Raw genomic sequence first — 22,448 nt, 5'->3', positions numbered from 1 at the left:
CACACACCAACACCTTCCCAAACACCTCACCCCCACCATACCTCCAAACACACCCACACCCTCCCTACAGCCCCCACAAACACTCACAACCTCCCATCCCTACCATATCCACATCCACATCCTCATCCTCCCACACACCCCCATCCTAACCAAATGCCCCACACCCATACCCCTCGACACCCATCCCTTCACCCTCTCCCACACACCACACTCACCATGCCCACACCCCACACATATACCCCCTTAGCACCCCATATACAATATACAAGAGTAAGAGTGTATTTTGAGCTATTATGCAATTGCCTCTAGATACACTAAGCAAACAAAGATAAATCAGTACAAATTAAAACAAATGAAAATTAATTATAGTAGAGGTTTGGTTTTTTTTAGTATATGATTTGGGGTTTTTTTCCAGTTTCAAGTTGGCAACACCCTGACCAAAAGGAATACTTCTGGGGCAAGGGGAGGGACTTCTGGTAGCCTAGGTTCAGAGGTTAGGGCAAAAATGTAGCTCCTAAGGTGGCAACCAGGAGGTAGGATTACCATTGGGTCTCTCGACAGCTCACCAAAACTTGTTGAGCGGCCCTCCAGCCAAAATAACTGCCTTCCCCTGTTGTAAATGATTTCATAGATTTCATAGACATTAGGGCTGGAAGGGACCTCGGGAGATCATCGAGTCCAGCCCCCTGCCCAAAGGGCAGGAAGTCAGCTAGGGTCATAGGATCCCAGCAAGATAAGCATCCAATTTACTCTTGAAGGTGTTCAATGTAGGCGCTTGAACCACCTCCGCTGGGAGACTGTTCCAGACCTTGGGGGCTCGGACAGTAAAGAAATTCTTCCTTATGTCCAGCCTGAAACGGTCTTGCAGGAGTTTGTGACCGTTCGACCTCGTCATCCCTTGGGGCACTCTGGTGAACAGATGTTCCCCCAGATCCTGGTGGTCACCCTGATAACCATGGAAATGAAGCAGGAAATGTCCTCATACTCTCTTTCAAATGAGGAAACTCACAATTCATCAGCTGTCCTTTCTACTGGCTCCTAGTTCTGAGCAATTTTCTAAAAAATTATTATAAAAACAGTAACTAGAGTTACAGTTTCCAAGATTTTGTCACTTATTTGCTTGTGTCTGAAATTAGTCCTTGCATTTGGCAACGATTGGTTTAAAACACTGGTCAACAGCCTGTGTTATGAACCTGACTATAACTTTAAACTGATAACATTTGTATATTCTAAATCCTGAGATTCTTGCTTAGTTTTCACCAACATTTTTAATCAGTTGTTCAAGGACTTAGATCTGCTTCATGTTGATGCTGAGTTGATGCTTGATGCACCAATCCTTCCTTGTCTCCAACCCCAGTTCTTGGGGAAACACAACCATGAAGCTGAAGAATTCATGCCAGTTGATAAGCAAAATCCAATGGCATGGGAAGGTTGATGGAGGCACAGAACATATATTCTCCTCTTCATTTCCATCTCAGGGAAACAAGAAAGACTGGATTCAGTGTCCTCAGCTGGTCATCAGATGAAAACTTCATCACTGCCTCAAAGAACAAAGCAGAAGGCAGTTTTGGGAGTAGTCCCACTGCTTGCAACTAGCAAATAAACTGAAGAATGAGAACTTCTCTGAGGCTGACTAGATAGTGGGTGTAGACAGAAATGCAGCTCCCCAGTCTAACTCATGACACTTCGTAGAAAGTGCCATGAGTTGGATCAATCCTCCCGAGGCAACATTAGCTGTTGGGTTGGAAGGGTGGAGGATCAGCTCCAACTTGGAGCCAATCCAGGGAGAGAGGCTGCATCTCTGCAGCATCTCTTCCCTAGCTCTGCCTCCCCTCTTGCAGCTCCAGTGCAGTGTCTAGATGTGAGCAGTCTGAATGTGAGTGGGGAGAAGGCAGGGGAGGGAGTTTGTTCTGGGAGTTCACCAGCCATACAGGAGTGGGGGGCAGGTGGATTGGAGCCCCCCCACACTGAGAGGTCTCCAATTTACCCCCCTCATCTTCCAGCACTGATTGGGCAACCCCCAGAACAAGCTCCCTCTATCCCTTCCCGCCCCCACCCCCCCATTCTGAAAACAGCATGGAGAGCACATCTAGGCTATGTCAGTCAAGCCCTTCTCCCAACACACACAGAGAAATGAATGAAGGAGCTGTTTTCGAGAGCCTTCATCTGAATTCAATGAGGGCTCAGATTGCCATGGGATTGGGCCCTTTTAAAGTGCTCTGCAGTCCTACACTTGTGTTTGGTCATGGCTTTAGACCACTTTCTGAGGCTGGATCAGGCAAAAATTGTCACATCTGTCTGTGCCCACCGTGCCACTGTATTGGTGAAATGGGGATAACTTCAAACCAGTGGACTTAGGTTGGGTTAGCCTTGTTAACCATGAAATTAATCATAAGCCAAGGTTAAAAAAGCCCAGAAACCAAAGAATAAGTAGGTAAAAGAAAAACTAATCTTTAAAAAAAAAACTTCTATGAAGGAAAGGGACACAATCAAAATCCAGCACAATGCTCTTCCTGATACAGGAGCAGAAGGAATTGGAAGACAGAGGTGCAGCACTTGTTAAATGCCCTGACCTGGCTGGATCAAATGAACATGGGCTCATGACTGCACATGCTATAGATCCATTCAAGTAATCTTTAACAAATACTATTTCTCAAATAACATAAAGACGTTGATTGATCTTCTTCATACAGTTATAAGGACTAAAGCTTGCTCTAAAATATTTCTGATTTCCTGAGTTGAAGTATGAGTGCTTCCTGATAAAAAATAACTTGATTACATAATGGTGTAGCAAGATGTAATTTATGCAGGTCAGGCTATGATTAACATCAATAAGAATGAAGGTAAACCAGCACAGTATTTCCTTTTTATATGACTAAAACAGTACAAACCAAAACAAGTGATTGCTGTCATTGGCATCTTACATTTACCATGAACATATATGATTCTAAATATGATACTGAAAGCATTTAGCATATATACCTGGACCTCTTCTCTCAAAATATTTACTCATAATTGTGCAGACAACAATGCTGCATTGTGTTCAGATATAAATCTGATCCATACAGAATTTGAGAGTTTTGATTTTGTTTTTCGTTTTCAACAAATGTAGACTACATGGACTTGAAATATCTGTTTCATTTGTGTTCAAATTCAGTGCCAAATAGGAATATAAAATGAGCAACAATTAGCAGTAGTTAACATGGTGGAATTACGTTATTAATTCCTAAAATGAAGCTCCCAGTTTTTTAAAAATGGTTCAAATTCCTCATCTGAGGTAAAAAGAGAGACAGAGAAGACAATGAGGAGGCTGAGAGTAAATAGAAAATATATAGTGCATAAGGATTTAATGATACAGATCATTTCTGGATGTAATGTTCTTATCTGGATAATATTTTACCAGACCAATCAACCTAACAACAAGCCTACTGTGTGCATCATTATAAAAATCTATTGAAATCTACATTGTTTCTTGGGAGGAAAGAGAATAGAATTATGTACCGTGATCTTGATCAGGGGCTTCAAGGTTGTAACCATACCCAAGAAGGGTGCGTACTGCCTCCCGGAGGCTATCTTTGTTTGATTTCTTGGTACGATCATCCAAAAGAGCATACGGGACAAGGCGGGGGTTTCGTCGATTCTTCACATCCTACATGGGGTAAAGGATTAAAAATCACCACAGTGTTGGAGACTATGCTGAAATAAAACCTTTTTCAAAAAATAAAATTTTACCAGAAGATAAAATGTACTATAATGACTATTTAAAAATTAAAACCAATAAAAAAGGAAACGAGAACTTGGGTAATGACACAGGTATAGAGTACAGATTTTGTAGAGGAAGTTAAGTTTTTTAGAAAGATGCTAACATTGAATATAAAAAAAAAATTCACAAATATCCACAGTTAATGGAATGGCTTAAGATTTTGTTCATTAGTTTAATCTAATTATTAGTTTAATAGAAACACATTCAGACAAGCCAGCTATGAAACTCCGGGACAAAAAGTGAATAAAATACAAAAGGTTAGAAAAAGGATGATCTTCTCTGCTCGTCCTGTTAGTAAAGCAACTAGCACAAAGGGGTCCTGATCTCTGACTGGGGCTCTCTGGGCATTTGCTCCAGGATGCAACAACATGTGCTTTAATTAACGAGCCATGCTAATTAAAAGCACCTGCGCATCACTTATCAGTGTCCCCATGCTGAAAAAATGGTGGCAGACCACTCTGAACTAAAGCTCATTGAATGTGTTTTATTTCAAAGTGCCCTGTCGCCATTTTTTCAACATGGAGATGCACAGGGACACTGATACATGTGATGCAAAAGGCTGCCAGAGCACATCAATTTCCATGCTCCAGCAGACTCCGATGCACAGGATTTCCAGTGCATCGGAACAGACTCCACACGTGTATAGGAGCCCTTAGGCACTTCAACAGTACAAATGAAAATGCCATTGGGCATTTTGCCCAAGGAATGGGGAGCAGAATCAGACCCAAGTTTACATCTTAAAAAATAAACAAATAAATACAATGCTGCTTTTAATGTGAAATACTCAAAGCATATATCTTTTTCTCCAAAATAAATTAATGGAGTTTTCAATCATGCTAGAAATTTGAATGTAAAGGCCCTTCACCCAGAGTTTTATTCATATAACACAAGTTGATTACATGCAGATATCCTCTTTCACTGAAATGAATGTACTGGGTGAGTTCTTTTAATTATCTGAGATTTTTTTAAACATAAAATTGACTATGGATTGTTGTTGCCTTTTCCAACATTATTTCAACTGCAAATGTTGCTTAGGTGGTTTTAGCACTATCAGTAATGGCATTTTTTAGTATTATAATTATTTGCCTTTCTAGGTTTTCATCTTCTCACTTGACAGCATCTGTGGGAGGTGGCAAGAGCAGTCACAAAAAAGTTCTCTCCACATCCTTACTGAAAGTGTGGAAAAAAGAAGGTTTAATATGTCAGAATATGCTGGCTGTTGTTTTAGGAATAAAGAGCAAAGATGCTGAGTGTTTTCTGCTGCTGAGAGATGCCAACAGCTGAGAATATGAACATTTCAAAAAAGTCTGTCTTTGTTAAAAGTAATTTAATTATGTTCTTCTATTACATAATGGTTCTGATTTTCAGAATTTGGCAATTTCTCCTTGATATAACATATTTTTTTCCTAAATAACCCCAAAATATAACGTATACTAAGTACAAATACGTGCAGATGTGATCCTTCTCTGGTAAGTAGACACTTAAGTGTTCTAGGATGTCTTTTTTAGCCTGAGAAAATGCACCCTCAGTTGGTTGCTAGTGAAAGCAAAAGAACTGGTCTTACCTGTAAATTTTCTTTCCAGGACAAGCCACTTTAAATACTATTTTATAAAAGACTGGCATAAGTATGCTAAATGGGCCATCAGAAAGATAAAGGCAATTGATGGGAAAGGTACACAAAATATCAGGTACAAGAACTTTAGAGCTCACTCAATGAGAGGAGCAGTGACACAGCTGACAGATCACTTTTCCTGTATGGAGACAAAACAGTCCTTTTCCTGGCCTTCTATTCTACTTTTCTCAAACCACGCTAAATATGACTTCACTCTTTTGCAGAAGCAATATAAGGTAGACAAGTGTTCCACAAAGTGGTGCCTTGTTAATCCTTACTAAGTCATTTTCTTATCTTCACAAAGTTATGCTGAATTGTCTTACTAGGAAAAAACTACTATTTCCTGTTGAAACTGTTTGTGGAGAAAAAGAAAGCAAAAGCTTGTCTACCTTGTAGCTTTCCTTTCTAGAATCACTGATGTTGTGTTCTTTCATCAAAACATTGCTGATGCAAAAGTAATTACTTATTTGTTAAGCAATTTAGAAGAAGGAAAGGAGTAGATTTTCTTCAGGGAAAGTCCTACATTTCTTGACAATGTTCTGCTGCCAATGGATAAGGTGACAAGTACCGAATGACTTTTATACAATTTGTTTTTTGAGTTTCAGAAGCCATATTATGAAGAGCTCTTAGTAAACTAATTCTGATTGGTCTAAGTTACTGTTTGACTTCAGTTACTAGACACAGGAGGGGAAGACCTATGATAAAGGCTGACAGATAGGAAGTGAACGGAGAAACTGAAGAACAAAACTGAAATCATTTCTGATAAACAAGGCCTATGTATTTTATGAGATATCTTCATATTCACAGTGCTTTAATGAAACATAAAAACAACATTAGTCATTTAGACCTGAATTTGAGTTTGTTGACAGGGAGAAAAAAACATGGGGACTAGAAAAGTGCCACTAAATATATGCAAGGAAAAGAATATAAGAATACAGTGGGTCCTAAATTAGCATAGGTATACAGATATGGCAGAAATATGTATTCCAAAGACTCATATTAGACTATCAGTGATCCACATTAATACTATGGTAGCTGTTAGAAATGGGAGGATATCACAAAGAAATGCATATAGACACAAAGCACATCATTTATGAGACCACTCTAACTTCCATTACAGACAATGAATCAGGACTGAAACACAGTAAGAAGAGACAGAGACGTGTATAAGTGCATGCATGCACGCACACTATGGATATATGGAAGACAGACAGAACAAGTGGTATATGATTCAGTAAGTACTGCATCATGTAGAGAGACAGAGAACACATTAAGATAAAAGTGAAACCACAAGAATGTCTGCAGAACACAGACAATAGCTGCACAGCATACCACAATAATAAAACAGCCAACTTACTCAAGCAGCTGTAAGAATCTTTTAAAGAGATTAAAAATATATATATAATGGTCAAGGTTGTACACTTATCCCTAAGAGACATTTTCTGAAGTGACACGCACTAATGTAGTCTTTAGTACTACAAAGTAGGAAGCTACTTATGTTCATTATATACAATTAAGTTAATGAACTTATGCACTATTGTGCTCTTAGACTATACTGTGGAGTTTATTGATAGTACAGGTCACCAGCTAAGTGTTTAAGGAGGAGAAAGGCACAATTTGGCACACCTAACAATGCCTCTCAAAGAAGAGTAAGTAAAAGGAATAAATTATAGATATATGTAATAAGAGAAGCAAGAGTGACATGGATAATCAATATGATCACAATTTCATTGACTTCAAATGTCAGGGTATTACAGACACGTATTCTCCATGGAAACCAAACTTTTTGTTTCCATAGCCAAGGATGCTGGAATATACCAAGATGAATAAATGATTGTCAGATACCGTCCATGACAACTTATGGGACACTGTCTTCAAAATGGGTCTTATTTCAGTATCAAATACGCTATTTCCTAGGAAGGATTATTTAGGAGTTAGCTCCCTACCCAGGATGATTTCTCTACTGATATTTTAATATCTTCATCCCTGTTGAAGAACATGGTATACTTAAGTAAAGCCAGTGATTTTTGCCTAACCACAGACGTAAGCAATACGATAGAAGATACATCAGGCTATTTGTTAAACCACGATCTTTATTCATCACTTGTAGCTATATACAGTGGCATGGGGACAACGGCAAAAATTGAATATGACTCTTTTGAAGAATAAACAACAGATAGGATCTTGCTCCTGGGTAACTGAGTAAATATCTTCTACGAGGTAATAGTCCCAGCATAGCTAGATACTTCAGTAAGTGACCCACAGAGCTAATGTATTTCAGGACTCTTCCTCGTGATCCAACAAGACCATGTTGTTTCATCCAGTTAAATGAACACCATTAGAAGGGATCACACAGAACAGAGGCCTTGAACATGCATTCCACTGCTGAGACGTGATTACACAACAGCGTATTTCATGTATCTTTCTAAAGGCACAAATGTCCTCTATGCCATTAGCATGTTAAACACCAGGACTAGGGACAGACATTCTGAACCTGAATTGATTCAATCTTTGCAGGTTAGTCTAATCTGGCTAGGCTGAACCAGTTTGTAACCAGACAGACATTATCTCTGAACTGAGGAAATTCAGGCACATGCCTGCAGTGGCTCAGGCTAGAAGCTGGTGGGTGCTAGAGCAGCTCTTCCTTCCCTTCTGCAGGGAGCTGAGCTGAGGGGGGTGTGGCCAGGTCCAGCCAGGATGTTCTGATTAGGAAGGTCTTCATGCACCATCCCAGGCTTTTCCCCACTTGCTGCACAAGAGGCAGAGTGTTCCCAGACAATACGGAACTTTTCAATCTCCCCCTCCCCCACTTCTTTATACTGTCTGCAGCAAACTGGCAGGCAAGCAAGCCAGCAGGGGGAAGATAACAATGTTTATCACCCGATCAGCAAAACAACTTCTTAAACAGTTTACCAGCTGTCCTGTTAACTAGCTCCAAACAGCCCTAAGCGGTTACTGTTCTGTCTGCCTGTCCCAGTGAAATTGAAGACATGCACACATCTGCATTAGCTAACATACCACATGCCTAGGGTCTGTGCTGTGGGAGATGGGAAGGAGGGGGGCATTTCCTGCTTCAGCAGTGAACCGGGGGGGGGGGGGCGGGTAGGGCAGGGGAAAGCCAGGCAAACCCTGCTGCATCTGCAGTCTCTGCTGGAGCTCCAGCCAGGGAGCAGAGGGGAGGAGCCAGCCCTGCTGTGGAGCAGAGAGACCTGCTCAACCCAGAGAGAATGTGAGGATGCTCAGAGGGGAGGAGCCAGCTCTGCTGTGGAACAGAGAGACCTGCTCAACCCAGAGAGAATGTGAGGATGCTCAGAATGTCTGACTTATCTTAAACTAGCAAGAGGTCTGGGACAGACATTTCATAAACTAGTTTAAGCCAAATCAGTTAAGTCTAATAATACATTCAACTGGGGTTATCTCAAATCAGTTTCAGCTCATTTATTTTCACTGAACATCTGTTCTGTTACAGGTTTAAACCAGTTTCTGATCACTTAAACTGGTTTATGTGTAATGTGTGTCCTTAGCCCATGGGTTTGATTGCCGGCAATGCACAGTATGCCTGTGTGATACATAGAAGGAAAAGAGGAGCCTTTTTTTTTAATGTTGTCTAAACTTTTCTGATTCAGAATAACATTGCATCTTGCACTTCACATACTATTCTCCATACCAAGGATGTAAATATTACAATATGAACATATCATCATAATTTTGGTATTCCCATTTTGCCTAAATTCTGTAATTAGCATACACATAAATTTCCTATACATATATTACTTCTAACCAAATTGTATTGCTACTGCCACCACTGCCAGTAATACATGCAAGTCAAACTTAAAGGCTTCCAAGACATAGCACGCAAGTTATCTGTTTTAATATAATGCTATAAGAAACAATTTATTTTACTTTTGAATCTTGTTGTTTATTTAGGGGTTTTTAAAACTTACATGGATTTTTTGTATCCTACTGCAATTGTATGCCTGAATTTGTTCATTACAAAATGGCTTATTATTGACATAACAACATAAAGAAGAAGAAAAAAGTGCAAATACATTTCTAAAATAAATATCTGCTAAAACTTTTAGCCCCAAAGAAGCCAGTGACTAAATCTGTTCTTCTTATACTGTTAACAGCATTAGCATTCTGTTCTCCTCTGTTAAAATAGTTAACTGAATGCCTCAAAGTCCTAAAATATCTGAGAACCACAAGGGGTAGAACTTGATACTCATTTTTTTTAAATTATTCATTTTTTATCTTTTCATTGTTTGTACCATAAATATATATCATATGGTTATCCAGCTAACTAGATGCTTTATATTTATCATGCAGATCTTTAATCATAAATTAAACTAAATTTAAATGAAAAAATACAGAATAATGACAACAGCATTTTAGACTATCTTTCAGTTTTCACTGAAACTACACAAATAGTCCAAACAACTATTATTCTCAATAAGTCTTAGCAAAATTGTAGCTGACCATGTTAAAAAGTGCCTTAAATTTATTAATCTCAGAAAAGGAATAAGATTACTAAAATTACCCTTTAGGGACAAATTCTGCCTTTGGAGAAAGATATATGCAATTTCCATTGCCTTTACTGGAAATTTCAATAGCTTACAGGAGACAGAATATTTTATTAGCTGCCTTCAAACTAAAGCAATGTACTAATACAAAAGTATAATTAACAGCAGTATAAATAACATAAAACTTAAAAGGCATGTGGTATTCCTTACAAGGATAGGCCTCAACTTTATACACCTTAACAATAAGGCAACATTATTTTCTCAAGACTTTGTTATACATTATACTTTAACCTTCTCAAATGTGGATTGGCATTACTGTTTGTTTGAGTTTACAGCAGTCATACATGAAGGCTAATAACCTTCTCTGGCTGTCCCCGACTTACAGAGCTGTGACTTGCAGCTAGAGGCCTGGTGAGCAAGAGCCTGATCAGGAGCTACAGCTGTGAGTTGTCACTAGAGGGCTGGTGAGCCAGAATAAGCTTCTTCTATCCCTGCACTAGGTGGGGGTGTGTTGGAAAGATGGGCTTATAGGGGTGGGAGCCTGAGCCTGGAAGGCTGAGTTTAATGATGAGGACAGGGTAGTAAAATGGGAGGTAGACAGGCAATGGGTGGAAATGGCATCTTGGGATTGGGTGCTGAAATGAAGGAATTCAGCCACTAAAGCATAAAATAAAAGCAGTAAAAAAGAGAATTTAAAAAGAAATAAAGAGTAAGTAAAATTAAAGTAAGTCTCATGCTTTAATAAACTGGGATTGGGTAGCCCCAGATCACGGGGACACTGCCACTGGTCCTGCCCCAGAAGGGAAACCCTAGCTCATGGGGATACCAATTTGCTACCTTACCTTGTTCCACTCTTCCTCCTGGACTGGGCTGTGCCCTTGCATTCAGGGGGTGGAAACATTTGACCACACAGAACAGGAGTGTGGTGGAAGGGGACACTGCATCCTGGGATGCTGGTGGACTGACACTTGGGCAGCTTATCTCTGAAGAAGGCCACACATTGATGGAACACAAGATAGGTAACATGGATCAGAGAAAAACCTGTCCTGGAGTAGCATAATTTTAAGACACCTAAAGGGTGTTTAAAACTAGTTTACATGTTTTAATGTGTGGATAACCCAGGGTTTAAGAGTTCCCTGAATGGCCTAAAATTAATGTAAAACAAATGAGGTACAAGTAACGACCCTTTAATTTTTTTTCGAGTGGGTGGTAGAAGGGGGGAATGTAGGTTATTGCTCTTGGTTTTGTTTTTTGCTTGTGTGTGTCATGCATGTCCCTGTTAATGCTCCTCCTCTTCTCAGCAAGAAGGAAGATTGATCAGATCAGCGTTGAATGGGTAACTCCTAGCAAAACACACTTTGTCCACAGGCCCCGTCTACATGGACCACAATTTCCAGCACTAGTATTTTGGGCTCAGGGAAGCTAATTTATTTTGACTTACAACATGAAGAGTGGGGGAGAACAAGAATTTCTAAATGCCTAAATACAAAGAGATATTCATCCACTACTTTTATTTTCTGCAAGAAAAGCTACACTGAATAGAATATATACAATTAAAGCCTGAATTTCTGTTTATAACATAAGTATAACATAAATCCTATTTTTCTCCCATATGTTGGGCCATAGGAGCTAAGGAACAGGTGTAGGTCTAGTCAGCAGGGATGGCAAAATAAACAACCCAGGAGACTTTAGAAAAGCCTATGCATACTACAAAGTTATACTCCATGAGTCTGTATTTGCGCTAGTGCAGACAGGGGCCTTTGGAGGCATAGGTGGATAAGGATCATATCATGGCCAATTTATTCACATGTGTGTGGCTTCATCTGCCAAATCATCCAAAGAAAAGATGAAATGGCTGCAAAAGAACTACAAGAGAGAGTGCAGCCAAGGTTTGGCAGGAAGGGTCCCACAACCCCCAGCTCCAGGAGACCCAAAGTTCCAAATCCCAAACATTTTTCAATCTTGAATCAGGAGCCCAAAACACCATTACATGAATATGAAGTTCTTTTTACTTGCCTTCTGAACTTTGATTCTTTAGGGAATCATGTTTTCAAACTAACCGCCACAACTATAAGGGCTAAAAACTTACTTTTTAATGAAAGCTGAGGTTCTCAAGCATTCCATGACTCTTGGATCTAGGCCTTTATGAAAAACACCAAATATCATAAAACTAGGGACAAAATTATAAGAATTGGCAACAATGCAAACCCCATTTATTCAGGAGGATTTAGCAGTAAATGCAGCCTTCCAAACTACAATTCTATTTTTACTCATTTTGATCACAAACATTTTCAAGCTGAAGTTTGCTGAATTATACAACACAGAGATGAAACAGTCAGGGAATTCCAAGCTAGGACTGAAGCGCATAGAAAGAAAAAAAAATTACTCTTAGTGACTAACCAAGGACTTCAGTGGCGTTATACCAGGGTATATTTGGTCTGCTGCTTGGATCTAATTGCTTTATCTGTTTCAGATCACATATGTACAACTCCTTCAGTTCAGAGATGACCAATATAAAAACAAATGTTTTCCCTTAAAGGGACACTGTCAAGTATTTTCATGTTCTTTTTAAAGTTATTTTTCACTTACCACCAGTAATAGTTAAGTACATTTTATAAGCTAAAATATAGAAACATATTTTTCCTACCTGATTTGTGTCTTTTGCATTTATATGGAGCTCAAGCTAATATGGCTCTGCCTGGTTTACAATACTTACTTGTTTGTGATCAGTGTCATCATTGATGTCAGCACAGTTCTGGGAACAGGGTTTATTAGTTAACTTGTGCTCTCTCTGCTGGCTGGCTGGTTGGCTCTGCAGCAGCGGAACAAAAATACTGCATATAGTCATGCAAAAACAGTTGCTATCACTTCTTAATAAATTCCTGGTAAATAGTAGTGGAATTAGGGAAAAAAAAACTATGCAGAGTCAAGAATGTATTTTCTCACCATATTGTAATAATAAAAATGGGATATATTTAGGGTCTATCCTACTTGACAGTATCCCTTTAATCTGTGGCAGTTTTAGGATCACAGAGCTATAGAAAGTAGAGGTGGAAAAGACTTATTCAGGTCACCCAGCCAGTGCATAATTGTTCACAACTATTCCAGTCTTTTATCCAACCTACTTACAAATCTCTGTAAAAAATGGGGCTCCTTTCCATGGGAAACTGTTCCACTCAGCTACTTGATTTCACTGTGTGCAGTATCAGAAAGCATGCCATCACATTACCTTACACAGTACTGTAACATGTCACAGTAATATGATGGGATGACAAAATGTAGCCCATGACAGAACCCAGTGTGGAAGCAGAAGCATATATTAAAACAGAAACAGCTAGCAGCTGGCCATATGGTATGTATGTCAGAATTAAATAACAAGAAGCTTCTTTTTCTCTTTTTACTGTCTACAAAAGCACCTTACCATTTTATTCTCCTCTATTAGACATGTAATGAATGGTATTTGTTACTTAAATACTGTAATTAGCATTGGTGATTTAGTTCTACAAGTTTGCTCCAGAATAAAAGAGACTAGTTATTTCAAACGAGAAGTGGTGGAAGGAGCGGAAAGGGGGACAGGATGGGACATGACACCACTAATTCAGAGATAATTTACAGCTGGCCCTACAAGAATATATCACTAGTGTGTAAGGAGACCATCCTTCTTCTCACACCTAATGCCACAATAATCTGGATAAAAAGGTTAAGAATGTACCCCAACCCAGAGGGGGTACATCTTGAGCAGAATGCAAGTACTTCTATGACAGTACACACAGGACCCAAAAATAAGTCTATAAGGCTAGGGACAGACATTCAAAAAGACTGATCAATGAATTCAGTGGCAACACATATGGGGTGCACAGGAATGCACATGCACCCCCTGAGATCGCTGGTGCACCCCCTGACTGGCCGCGCTCACCACTGCACTCCTGGAGCAGCCGCAGCCACTCCCAGAAGCAGCCGCAGACACTTCCGCAATCAGCTGCAGCAATTAGCTGCCTCGCGATAGGCCACGGGGGGCCCCCGCACCCCACTCACTAACTGGTCACTGGGGGGGGCACATGCCCCCTCTTTCTAAGGTGGTACCAGTCACCCATGCCTAAATTGATTCAATCTTTGCAGGTTAGCCTAAACTGGCTAGGCTGAACTGGTTTGTAACCAGACAGACATTCTCTCTGGACTGAGGAAATTCAGGCACATGCCTGCAGTGGCTCAGGCTAGAATCTGGGAGATGCTAGAGCAGTCCTCACTTCACTTCTGCAGGTAGCTGAGCTGAGGGGGGTGTGGCCAGGCCCCCAGCAGGACTCTCATTAAGGAAGTCTGCCTGCATGGTTGCAGATTTTTCCCCACTGGCTACTCAAAAGATAGAGTGTTGCCAGCCCCCAGGCTAGCACTCAGAGGCAAGGGGGAGCAGTGCATGTATCTGTTGACGATACAGAGCTTTTCATTCTCCTTCCCTGCTTCATCAAACTGTCTGTAGCAAACTGATAGGCAAGCAAGCCAGCCAGGGGTAGGGGCTGATAACAGTCTTTATTACCTAATTAGCAAAACAATATCCTCTCTCTATGTTATTTCAAGCTTCTTAAACAGCTTACCAGCTGACCTGTTGATTAGCTCCAAAAGACCTAAGCAGTCACTGTTTTGCCCGCCTATCCCAGTGAAACAGGAGAAAGAGACACACTCAGACACCTCTCAGCATTAGCTAACATACCACGGTCCCTCCTGTGGGAGAGGGAGGAAGGGATCTCTGCTTAAGCAGAGAGTGGTGAGAGGGTTGCAAGAGGGGGGCATGGAAAGCCAGCAAACCCTCCTGTGCCTACAAGTCTGTGCCAAGCTCCAGCTGGGGAGAAGAGGGGAGGGGCCAGCCCTGCTGTGAAGCAGAGAGCCTCTCCCAGGCCTGGCAGCATGACAGGATCCTGGTGGACTCTAATTTAACTTAAATCAGCAAGGGGTCTGGGACAGACATCACCTAAACCAGTTCGAGCCAAATCAGTTAAGTCTGATACTACAGTCAACCAGGGTCATCTCAAGCCTGTTTCAGCCATTTTAAAACAGGTTTATATGCACTGAACTTCTGTCCTGTTACAGGTTTAAACCAGTTTCTGATCACTTAAACCAGTTTATGTGTAATTTCTGTCCCTAGCCTAAAACATGTTACAGCCAAGGGTGCTCCACTCGGCAGGCTTCATGCCTCCATCAGGTATAATGGGCCAGTTCTAATAAGAGAGTTAAGCAGAATTCAGGCACTTGAATCCTGAAAATATCTGCCTAGCCACCACTTAAAATCCCAAAGTGCCTCAGATCTGTACTTTAAAGTTCCTCAGGTGCTATGAGTCATGTGTCTGTATAAGTTCAGAATTGCCCAAACCTTAACAGACCTGGGCAGCTTGGCAGCTTTTTTTAACCTATGTACCACTGGGATGCAGAAGATCTGTTCCTCTGCCTATTTCCCCTGAGTGAAGAGCACGTCTAAGGCATATTTTAAAACCAAGCAGTTAGAGGTGATGATGGTGGAGTCACCGCAAACGCATCTTTCCCCATGTGGAAAAAATCAGGAAATGGGAATCTCAGGTTTTCATGAAGAAACCAGAATAACACTTCAACAAAAAAGATGGAGACTTCCTTCAATTCTGAATAGCCAGTAGCCTGGTAGGTAGGACACTTCCCTTACAGCTGTGTTTGACTCCAATGAGACAGTGTCCCACTTTTTGGGGTAAGTTCCCTAACCACTAAAGTAATACATAAAAATGGGTGCATTTGTTGTTGCTGCCTCCTATTCCCAGTGTATTATTAAAGAAATAAGTGAACCCCTGGGTAAGCAGCCTCTTGACTCCTGAGAGAAGAAGGGGTGCCTCCCTAAGCTCTGAGCAAAGCTTCGGAGGATCTGCCTTTGCCCTCAGTTGTTTCCTACGGTCTTGTTCTAGGCATCTATACAGGGAGCATGCTGCTTTTAGAAAGCTCCCTGAATACATGAATGTATGGGGAGCTTCAGCACCTGCCACAGAGTTCTGGAACTCACCCTGCAGAAAAGATGCCTAAGCATGTATTTACACAGCACAACACAGCACCATATAAAGAGCATTAAGCTAGTTCTGAGCAAGCTACAAGTTGTATACTCAGGGCTGGCTAATTATCTTTCCTTACCCCCAAAAGAAAAGAGAGAGAAAGAAGGTATATTAGCCGATGCAGAGCACAGCAGCATCGTAGCTATGCTGGTTCTGGTATCAGAGCTAACTTGTTCAGAATTACCCCCATACTCCGCCCAGCAGTGCATTGTGCCATGTTGACATAAACTACAAATCATTACAGCTATTTTAGAAAGCGATCCACAAAGGTACATAGGTACCTGGATCCCACTGATACCAAGACATTTCCTGGACCTAACCCGATGCTTTCTTGGAGTGCTTTCTGGACCTAACCCAATACCTAATCCCAGGGCATTTACACTTTGAAAAGCCTTCACTGGCTTTTAGAAGCCATAATTTAGTTTTACAACTATTTTCTACAAAGAGCTTTCCAAAACTATTTTTCTACAAAAGAACCCAAACAAATGAAAAGTCTGAATAAGATGGAGAAACAGTGGGTCTCCATGGTCATTAATGCACCACAGTTACTGAGCATTACTCTTAGTATTTGGATAACCAAAGTACTAAATTAATGTGCAGTAACTCACACTACTGTGCAGTAATGCTGTTGTGTGGATTTTTTCAGATACCAACTGCACAGTAGCCTACCACTACTGTGCAGCAGCGTATTAGCTCAGGTTTCGGTGAGCACACTACTGCACAGTGTTATTAGGCAACTATACAGTTGGTGTCTCATGTAGATGCACCCAATATCTGCCACCTATTGCTGCTCTGCCACTTCACAACCCAACAACATAAAAAAATAAAAGTTTCCTCAGCTGGTCTCACTTAAACTACATTCATCAATAGGCATCTCACTAATTAAAAAATTATATAATTTAATTGCAAAGTTTACTGTAATAAATATGGTTCTTTCTACACAAACTCAGATATTCAGAATAACTGTCCTCAAGACCCAAGGAACTTCAGTCATTATATATATAAATTACCTTGGGTTAAGGTCTTAATTTTTTCTAATACTTTCAAATACTGGTTTGAAAAGTGATCGGCAAATTCTGTATACACACACATTACACTCTTAACTTCCTATTAATCACCACATTCTATTTGAATTATCAAATTTAATTTTAGAAACAGTGAAGCTACCAATGATTCCACTGAAGTTGTAAAACTCCAATTTTCACTCATGTTGAAATCCCCTCATTGTCAAGGCTCTGCATTGTAATCTTTTGGTTTCTAGCAGAAATAGAAATTATGGGATGAACAGTGCAAGTAATTGATTGCATTCTGTAGTCTAGTAGGACCTTGTCATTGAGCATTAAGGACACACATCCAAACAAGCATGGTCATACAGTATGTGACACTACAAACACATTTGCAGTGCCACATACTGCACAGTCCAGAGTTCTCCACACTGCAAGGGCATGCTGCACGAGCGTGCACTGCTCTCTGTTGTTTTTTTTCCCTGAAGTTTTTTTTGACCCCTGGATATCCAGGGGTCAAACAAAATGCATAACAAAAACCCTGAAGCAGCATACACACAGGCAGCATGCACTGGAATTGCTGCGGCTGCAGCTCTGGGAGGGCCCCCAGGAGCCCAGGTAAGGCTGCTGGGGCCAACAGTGCTAGCCCTAGCCTTCCCTACCCTATCTGGGGTAACCTGCCATGTGGCAAAGCACACGTGGCACCAGTGCCCCCCAGGGACAAGAAGTGGCAGTGCAAGGTGCACTACCGCTACTTGTCCCTAGGGACCCAAACATCCACACATGTCTGGAAACACCCAAAGAGGCTGTCTTTCATCTGGGAAAGGAATGTAATGCTTTCCTAAAACCTCAATGCAAAATAGTGGGCTCAAAATAACAAAGCTGATTTTCCTATGTGTCAATGCAGAGAACTCTTACTCCTGTACTCTATTAGAAAAAATCTTTCAGAACTATGGACACCTTTGAAGTCTACTTTACTCTACATTCACAGATGCAACATTACAGACAAATTCAGTCCTGTTCTACCAGTGGATTTACACTACTGCTGAAGGCAGCCCTCAGCTGATACAGAGACTTATATAAAAGGTATCCAAAAGTAGACAGACCTGCCTTGGCTCAATTATCAAACTGTTTTATAAAATATTTTAAAAGCGCCAAAGTGAATGTTATAAAATAAAATACAGTAATGGAATGTTCCAGAAAAGTTACATCATATATTTCCCCAACAAAAGTATCAAAATGTGATGAATGGAATTCAGTGACTAACTTAAATAAAAATATAAAAATAGCAGCTTGGGGTTTTTTTGACACAAGACACAAAGCTTTATTATAAATGGCACTGAGTTTTGTTCTTGCACAAAAAACAAACCCCAGGTGTGCCAAACTGCAACGCATAATTTGAATTCTTAGCAAAACAAGAAGCAAGTTTTGCAGGCACAAAATGGTTGTGATCCTACAAAAATGCTGTTTCATTTTTGCAAAAATGATGATATTTCATGCCCAGTGCACATCTATGAAAACAATTTTTTCTCCCCCAAGCATGGATTTTTCTATAGTTTCACTGTGAAATGCTACCATACTTTATTGCCAGATGGGAAAATTCTTATTCCTGGTTGAAACTGACAAATAAGTACAAAAGGACTGGAGATATATTTACATTTTTTAAAAAAAACCCAAAACAATATACTGGTTGTCATAAAAAAAAATTATAGCTACCAGAAATTACAGTTATTGTTTACCCACCAGTGTTTTATTTACTTACTAAAGGTGAGAAAGGCCTTGAGTTTTGCTGCTTGCAATCCACCATGCTTTATTTTTACTTTACCTTGACACAATGAAAATTCACCACCAGAATTAGCTTTAAGGGAAACAAAGAAGCAGAAGTCTAACTCCATCATGGGGACCTTATTGCCCTCTTAGACTTAGTGGTGGTCCTCAAAAATCAGAGGCAATGAGTATTGCCATGGTAATTGGGAATAGTGTACATTCTTGCCACACTGTTTTCCAAAAAATTGTGCACCGGATAAATTAAAGAATTTGGTCTCCAAGGACTGCAGGTCAGTAAATGTTTCCCCAATATAAATCATGATCTGAGAGGGATATTATATAGGATCTTTATAAGCACAGGGGATTCCAAGACTTAGACAGCATGATATGTCACAAACTTTCTTCTCCGGAAGAATACAAAGATAAATCCGAAATTTCATTTTGGTTACCAAGGAGCATACTGCACCTTTTACAGACCAGTTATTTACTATTACCAAGTTTAGCAGTGGCAATCTATTAAATAAAAATGTAAACTCTGATGCCAATGGTTTTCCCTCTGGACTGGATGGCTAATATTCATTCCGATGCTTTGTCGGACCTTACATCCTATGTTTAATTGCACAACACCTCAATACGAGACTGAACCTGCAAGTACCCAAATTTGCACTTACCTGCTGGATACCGTATGTCCAACCCTGCCTGATACGGTCCCTTGCCCACACATTATGAGCATTCTCTGCTAGTTTATCCACCATAGCTTCCTGAGATGGGGTCAGCTTGATAAAACTCAGATCCATGGGAGTAGGCTTGTATCCACTTGACAACTGGTAACTGTCAAACAATGTAGAATTTGCAGTTGGTCATTTTTTATCATCACATTTCTGTTAGAAAATGTTGATAGCAGATATTATGGAGACAAATTATTCTAACTGTTGATAACAATAAAAAAAAGTAAGCATGTAACATTTATCCAGCTACAGATGTTGAACACTATAAGAATAATGCATAGAAATTTGGCTGTTTCAAATGAACTATATTTGGACTGAAAGAAGCAGCTCATTTCCTTAAGTGCTATGAGTAGTTATAAAGGTAACTCAAAAGGATCTCAGTGCAGAAAAGCTTTGCTGTATAGATCATTACAGTTCTTTACATGTTTACAGCTTTGAAAAACTTGGGGCTTATTACAAACCTTAGAGGCCTCTGGGTTAAATATTATTTTATGATTTCTGCAAAGAGCATTATTTTTGAACATTTCACACACTGTTAATGCTTCCCTATGTGGGGGCCCAGTTCCAAGGGCTTTCAAAGAAGTATTGTGATGCTTATATTCCAGAAAGCAACTCTTAATGGCTGACAACCTGGCTAATGATTGACCTGTGTTCCATCTATTATGCTTAGCAATGGTAACTGAAAAGTCTGCAATGGTCAGATCTAAGTTTCTTGATATTGCTTTAACCCTGGTAAATTTTCTTATAGGATATATATGGGTAAACAATATGCTGATTGCAACAGTTGACCATCTATGCTCAACAATAACTGCTAAAGTTATAAATGGTTGAATACCTAGATAGGTCACTGGTCTGGAGACACCACAATTCATTCAGATTCATGATCTCATGTAGCCAATAAAGGAAAACTGACTACAAATAGTATTCCGGCATCCTTCAGAGTTTCCTTATTTGTAAACTATCTACAATAAAATACCAGCTCATAAATTAATCTTTTGATTTCTATTCAATTTAAGACAGAATATCAGCAATATCAACAGGATTTCCTACAACATTACTAAATAGATATGTACATACGGGCACTCCATTTATGACTAGATCAAAATGACACAGGAAACCAGAAATGTTAAAATATGAATATAGTTTAGTTAGTCTGATCAAACAACAAATATTTTTTCTATTGCCCAATGATATTAGAACAAATGGCATGTACCTTGTGTAAAACAGACAAATAATTTGCCCTTATCATTTGTTTTTTGTTCATAAGACTTTTGTCTGGGATCCAAAATTGCTGATTTTAGACCTGTGTGTGTTAATCTGCTTTGGATCAAGGCCTATTAAAATCTGCTTAGCTCGTTACATCTTTACATATAAGATTCTTTAAACGTATGGTATGACAAAGTCTCTCTACAAACATAGGTAGAGTAGTTAGTTTCTCTTTAATTTGACTGTACAGTAATCAGACTTTCAAAAGGCCAAAGTAAACACTAAGATATCATTAATCTGATCTGCTGACAAAGCACAACAAATCAATTTTGGGGGACAATTTGGGAGACCGTCTTTGCTGTGCCCTCTTTATGTCATAAAATTACTCAAAACATTAATAAACTATTTTGCAAATCACTGTTACACTGTGAGAAAAGCATCACTTTATAATTTCAGACTGGGCGAAATGCAAAAAATGTTTTAAAAAAAAATCAGGTCATACTAAATTGAAATACTTCTATGCTGATGGTTACAGCACAGTTTATATGTAGCCAACACTAACAGACCAATCCTGCTTTTTTACCTGTCACTTAATCACAGCTTTTCAGATTTGCCAGCAGATCTAAGGGCGTCAAAGCAACTGATCCATCGTTCTACATTTATATCCTATTTGAATAATCTGAAGGGAGTGCTGAGTAAGGCTCTATCAGCAGCATCCCTCTGTGATGCTCCTGCCCATAGTTCAGCCTATTTGTATAAAGTGAACCATTATATAAGATGTAGCACAGTAATCTTGGATCAGCCTGTCATCTTGTTTAAGGACTTGCTTCTCACAAAGCCAGTTAAACTGAACAGTCAGTTAAACAAAGAGAGAAAACAAGCTGATTATCAACTGAGATATCTTTCCAATGAACACAAATGAAACATGCATACATTTTGGTCAGAAATGTGGCTGTCTGCCAGAAAACACAGTTGTAGCTTCACAGAAAAGGTACAAGGTACAAATCTTGCCTGTACATAAAATTGATGATTATCATGAGAAAAGAACTGAAATAAGAATTAAGGCAAAGTGGGCACATGCACACATGCAATTAATAAGAATCAGTAAACTCTGGCACATATTGCATCAGAATTGATTGCTCCTGGTTACCGCATTTACATATGCAACCAGGACCACATCACATTGAGCCATGTTGAAGAAGCCCCGGCTGTTCTGACCCGGTTCAATGGGCTGTGGAAAGACTAGCTGGGGCACCACGTTGCTCTGGTGTGGGGGTAGCCAGCAGGCAGCCCCAGCACTGAAGCACCTTTGTGCCCCAGCCAGCCCCATCAGTGTCTACACGTGCACTGCTGTGCAGTAAATGACACTACTGCAGGACAGTACATTTATTTACAAGTACTTACCTATGGCAGCATTTATTAGTTTACTACTACCTAACAGAGTCATGTAGACACAGAGACTTTACTGCAAAGCTAATTAGGCAGCTCCACAGTAAATGTCTCCTAGACACACCCAGTTTAACTAATACTGATATGTTTTGTATAAGTCTTGTTTAGGCTTGAACTCATTATCTATTCACCTTTTTATACTAAAATCCTAAGGCACCTTACAAAGAGTAATTAGATTTCACACTAATCCCCTAAAATACCTGCTATAAAACTCATTTAACTAAACAATGGCATTGCACAACATTTTATAGAGTAGACAGACTGTCTTGAGGGGGAGTCATCATCAAGAAACATCAACATCAGTCTTCCTCCATAATTACAAAAACATCAAATATTA

General features: G+C 39.8%; 1 protein-coding gene across 1 annotated transcript in view; it reads right to left on the bottom strand.

Annotated features, from left to right (window-relative positions):
* Positions 1 to 22,448, bottom strand: part of RYR2 (ryanodine receptor 2) — an 830,495-nt gene that overhangs the window by 314,720 nt on the left and 493,327 nt on the right. Inside the window, exons 24-25 of the mRNA XM_090044772.1 lie at positions 19,400 to 19,559; positions 3,502 to 3,649 (exon numbers count right to left, since the gene is read on the bottom strand). Of these exons, the coding sequence (XP_089900898.1) occupies positions 3,502 to 3,649; positions 19,400 to 19,559 (308 nt within the window). The remainder of the gene's footprint in view (positions 1 to 3,501; positions 3,650 to 19,399; positions 19,560 to 22,448) is intronic.

The sequence above is a fragment of the Crocodylus siamensis genome, chromosome 1 (assembly GCF_052110815.1).
Source record: "Crocodylus siamensis isolate JL-2025a chromosome 1, ASM5211081v1, whole genome shotgun sequence".
NCBI classification, from domain to species: domain Eukaryota; kingdom Metazoa; phylum Chordata; order Crocodylia; family Crocodylidae; genus Crocodylus; species Crocodylus siamensis.
This window is presented reverse-complemented; position numbering and strand designations above follow the sequence as displayed.